This window comes from Pundamilia nyererei, unplaced genomic scaffold (assembly GCF_000239375.1).
Source record: "Pundamilia nyererei isolate P.nyererei 1_Seehausen unplaced genomic scaffold, PunNye1.0 scaffold00103, whole genome shotgun sequence".
NCBI lineage: Eukaryota > Metazoa > Chordata > Actinopteri > Cichliformes > Cichlidae > Pundamilia > Pundamilia nyererei.
Genome location: NW_005187504.1, coordinates 2,203,542 through 2,208,832, shown reverse-complemented (window position 1 = coordinate 2,208,832; position 5,291 = coordinate 2,203,542). Strand labels below are relative to the sequence as shown.

Here is a 5,291-nt window from a genome sequence, read left to right as displayed (position 1 = left end):
GACTCAAACCCAGAGCTTGTGAGGACACAGTGCTAACCACTACACCACCATGCTGCCTACATTTTTGGATTCCTGTTGCTCATAAACAAAAAATTTGATGAGCAGGGCATCTATGCTCATCACTACTGTATGTGATGACCATAGAAGGGATTTCCCCCATCTTTGTTGTCACACAGAGCACAGAGTAGGAAACTGCCTCAAAGCGACTCTTTGCAGAAGTCTTAACTGTGAGGTTTTTGTCTCTCAGAGACAGATGTTTCAATCTTTGGCAGCCGTGTTTAATATGAGAATCCATCAAAATAACACCATGTATATGATCATATATGTGAAAATAACTATAAGCCTAAAAAGATGTTCCTTAAAGAATAAGCTGAAAGTCTAATTGTGGCTTACATCTGTCACACCTTTACTATAACAGATACAAACATATATAAAGGTTTGTATAAATCAATCCAGAAAATTTACAGGGATGAAGTCATAGTATCATGAAGTATCCAGTGAAGTTAGTAAGGCTTCTATTAATGATTTTTCTTTTTTTCATGAGGAATTTCTTGAGCTACACTGAACAAAAGAACTGATTTCCATCCCGTCGTAGAAGGTTAGCTGACTCAGCACATCCGTTTTAAAATTTCTGAATTAAAGTGTCAGACTGAAATTATATAAAAAAAATCATCTGACTTTGATAACTGTTCACATGATATGAACTTACATATCAATTAGAGAATGTATTTTTAGGATCATAATATTAAGACTTGAAAAAAAAAACAACCACATTTTGGATACCATTGTGCACAGCCTTTCCCAGAGAAAAATGTACTACTGTACTTTAGCTACTGTATTGACAGTTCGTCATTCCAGCTCTGGTTATATAACCAACCACATCCCAGGACTGCAGCCCTGACACACGGCTGCTCCCCTATCTGTCTCTCTCTTTCGGTGAACGGCCTTGTAAATAAACAAACGAGACAGCCAATAGATGACAGCCATACAAACCATGACTGTTTTGCTGAACAAAAGATTTAAAAAATATAATAAAATAAAAAGAGTGGCTGTGTTTTGGACCTTCATATTTCTCAGAATTAATTAGAACCATATTCTGTACCAAGATGTGGATACTGGAGTGGAAAAAAATCAAAGCTACTGATCGTACAGTTGGAAAAACTCAGCAAACTACTCAGACACACTGCCATGTATAACATAGCAAATAGTCAGTGTCACAATGTAATTAAAGGAATCTTTAGACTAGCAAACTAGTCAATTTTTATCTCTTGCTTAAATGATAATTGCAAATTGGTGACCAGGCACGTCTGTAGTACACATCCTGTACTGACGGTGTAACAAGTTGGGAAATCTTTTTAGTTCTGGTTTGGTCTCATAAAAAGATATTTGGCTCTTTTGCTGCTCAATGCTCCATTACATTACACACGGAGCCTGATGTTTGAGCTGGTGTCCTGGCAAAACACCCTACCTATCAAGCTGTCCTACTTGTTGTTACTGCGCATGCGCACAACTCAAAACGGCCATATTTTAGGTGTTAATACTACACGCCTATTCTTTGATCCTACCCTGATCTCATGCATGTGAAAAAAGGTTAGTATTATATATTTTACTTCTTTATTACAGTGGATACTTGTTTTCCTTAAGCTGTTGTCAATTTGTTAACTTTTCAAGCTAACATGCGTTTTGTTTTTTTGTGCAAAAATACTCCAATTTGGAGTCTCAATTAAAGTCATATTTCAAGTCTTGATTCAGTATTTCTAAACTTCTGTAAACTGGCGTACAGCTTAAACCTTGTCCTACCTAAATAAATAACAGCAGTGTGATTTGGCCATCAGAACGTCCTACCGTCCTATGTACGATGGAGGTATAAACCACGTAAGATAGCATATTCTGATAAGGTAGCACAGACTGATAGACATGACTATAATTTACGTTACAGTAGGATGTCTTGACAAAGTAGGACGTTTTGTCAGAACACCGGTACCACAGTGGGCCTTTTTTGTGAATACAGCTGTCTACTGACACCAAAGATGATGCTTTGAGTGGTGAGCTTGAACACAAAGCTTTGGGCCTAATGGCTGAACAGTGAGTGAAAAAACCTACAACGGCCCATCACCTGAATCACTAAGACAATAACAACCTTTGTGGTAACATTGCTTTCTTATTGTCAGGATACACATTTTCCGTCAACAGTGATCAAACTCATAACTTTGGAATGTGTTTGTGTGATGAGGAATAATTTCTACGGATGTAATTCGCATATACTGTATATTTAGACCACTGACCTCACAAACGTTAATGAAAACTCGAGAAGGGGTTAAAAACAGCCAGTTACTGGGAAGAATAGCTGGAAACATGAAAAAGGTAAATATAAAATATCCATGGATAGCTTTTGTTGGATCATTTGAAATGCAGGCAAATGTCTCGCAGGCAGTTTGGAGTTTATCCCCATCTTTCTCCAGGTGAAATCCAAACAGAAGACAGCTTCACACTCTCCCTGCCCATGCACAATAAAAATACTGTTACCTCCATTATTTCCAACATTTCAACATTAGCCAGATTGTTACAAAGACATTATTCAGTGTTTCACATTGCTGAATATTTACAGTTGCTTGAACAAGTATATCAACACCCTTAAAGTCCAACGCTGTTGCATCAGTGTATTCACATTTTACATTAAGCAACAGAAAGACAACACTGTGAAAATTGTTCTTCTTTGCTTTTCACATGCTGCAGAGCCACTTCTGTCATAGAAGTGTCTAAGTGGCTCTCGAGTGCACTGCAAAGTCCCAAGGCGTGTCAAGATGCGTCTGTCTGCAGCTTCGGGTCCAAAAGCCCAGAAGTGCATCAGGTCATCGGGCCTCCAGTTAAATGAAATACTCCTTTGGGTTTTCAGTGGAGAGATTCTGGGAGTCAGCCTGGTTGTTAAAAGGAAAGTCTTGGCTGTCCTCCTGGTTGACTCTCTTCACTTCCTTGTTACGATATGTATCCTTCCTCCGGTAGAGGAATCTGGCCGTTATCGCCAGTGCAGTCACAATCACAAAGATGACTACTGCAATGACACCTGTAAAGTAAAAGGATTTTGTAGCATATCAGATATCACCTTTCAGAGTTCAATGTGGTTGAATGTTCTGACGTTATTGTAGCTGATGTATGGATTGGAAGAAAACTCTTCCCCTCGTAGTACCATCTCTAAATGTTTTGATTATCTTGCTAATCGCACTTTAGAGAACATTAAACACCAGTTTAAATCTTTTGAAGCCATCACGCTCTTCTGCTCTGTTGAGCACATTTGGGAATACGAGAGCAGGTTCCATTTAATTGGCATTCCAGAATCCATCTGAAATCAATTTCATACTATGTTACATTATAAAGTGACCAGAGGTTTTAAGATAAGAGCAGAAAAAGTTTTCCCATCAGCAAATCATCCTTACATTGGTTTAATTAGATGGGCTGCCCTTTGTGTACTGGATGGTTTAATGGACAGTTTTAAATGACTTTTCTCTGAGTCTCACCTTTTCTATCTGCACAATTATAGATTGAACCTTTTCAGTCTTCACTTTGAATCAACCCGTGCTGGCAGAGCAGCAAAGTTTTAAATGAGTTTTAAATGGACTCCTGCCTGGTAGACCACTTTACTCTTTCTTGGAGTTCAACCTCTCTCCACAACCTGATTCGCTTGAACTCATCACTTTTTAAAATAAAAAGGCACCAGAAAAGCACATGAAATTTCATTATTTTTAGTCAAGGGCAATACGATTGACATGATAAAACAACTATTTTCCACTGAAGCAGTGCTGGTGTCCAATTTTCCACCACAAATAACACGGACACCAATGTCAGGAGTTCTATCTTTAAGCCAAGCAATTTTGTTGTTGCTTAAAAAAAATCGCCAACAAATCACAGATGCAGGCCAATTTCTGTTTGCTGTCATTCTCCTCACACAAAAATAACCAAACCTCTGCTGAAAATGTTGCACAAATCTCTTGAAATGTAGGTAACGAGGTGCCTGTACACCAGCACTGCACGGGTGGAAAATGGCTATAAGTAAAGTCCAGTGAAGAAGATACAAAGGTAAAGCAGTTTAGTACCTCCAATTAGGGCCGAGTCAATCCTGATGGAATTGACTAAGGGTACACCTGAACCCACTGAACCAGACTGGTCTACAGGAGAGAGAGAGAGAGAGAGAGAGGGAAAGAAAAAGGTGGAGAAAGCTAAGGACAAGAATGTGAAAAACCAAAGGACTTCAAGAATAAAAACGAGGAAGAACAGCCAAAATCATTCACACCAGAAGAAAGAAGCACAACAAGAGGCAAAATTAGAATAAAGAAAGAAATGAGATCAAATCAGAGTCAGAAAATGAAAAGCAGAGACTCAAAAAAAAAAAAAAAAACCCCAACCCATCAGACCAGGGAAGATTACTTGAGCTCTACAAGTGACGGCTGTAAAGCATTGCAAACTGGATTAGAAAGAACCCAAAGGATGGAAATCCCAAACGAATCTCCTGTGTCTCAAACTCATTAAATCATCAGTCATACTGTCGTTAGACTCCCAAAACAAGGAGCATACTTCACGTAATTAACAAGCCGTTTCTGAGCTGCAGCTTTCATTCAGTTTCAGTGCAAAAATGAAAGACAGCAGGAAATATATGCCACCCTAATCACAGAATCAACTCCAAACCCCATTGGCCAGATTGTTTTTTGCATTACGTGGCATCATAGTTTTTGTAATAAATTTGCCTGTGTACTGTTGTAGTGCAATCAATTACACTGGCCTTCAACGTTTGTCCTGAGAAATAAATATTTTGATATTATGATGATGAAATGCATTGTTGACGAAGCTCCTGTGGAGTTGAAGTGCTAGCATAAGCAAAAACGATGGTAAGTTTTCATTTAAAGGCTATATATTTGTACATGTAGATGTTCAGCCAAAACTTTTAATAAATGTTACATATTTATATTTTCAAAGATTATAACATAATAACAAGTCAGATGTCTCCTCCTTTTCTCACCTGACAAGTGGTGTGTGTTCTCAGCTGAATAGGAATTGGCAGAAGCTGCGGAGCCGCAGTTGGACTGAGCTAAAGGTCCAGTGATGATGACGGGGCTGGAGTTGGGGCGGAGCAGAGCTTCTTTCAGAGGGCTGATGGTGTTAAAGTGGACAACTGACAGGCAGCCTGTAAAACCGAGGGAAGCCAACCTGGATAGGTCTGCATCCAGGTCATCAGACTCTGGAGAGAGAAAATGAGCAAGATATAAAATGTGTAGTGAGCAGTGAGGATCCAAAGGCAG

The 5,291-nt window shown here is 38.9% G+C and overlaps 1 protein-coding gene across 1 annotated transcript in view; it reads right to left on the bottom strand.

The window, feature by feature from the left end:
- Nucleotides 1–389: 389 nt before the first annotated feature.
- The window catches only part of LOC102192421 (contactin-associated protein-like 4), an 81,743-nt gene continuing 76,841 nt past the window's right edge, over nt 390–5,291 (bottom strand). Inside the window, exons 17-19 of the mRNA XM_005740774.2 lie at nt 5,012–5,230; nt 4,092–4,163; nt 390–3,064 (exon numbers count right to left, since the gene is read on the bottom strand). Of these exons, the coding sequence (XP_005740831.2) occupies nt 2,868–3,064; nt 4,092–4,163; nt 5,012–5,230 (488 nt within the window). The 3' untranslated portion in view covers nt 390–2,867. The remainder of the gene's footprint in view (nt 3,065–4,091; nt 4,164–5,011; nt 5,231–5,291) is intronic.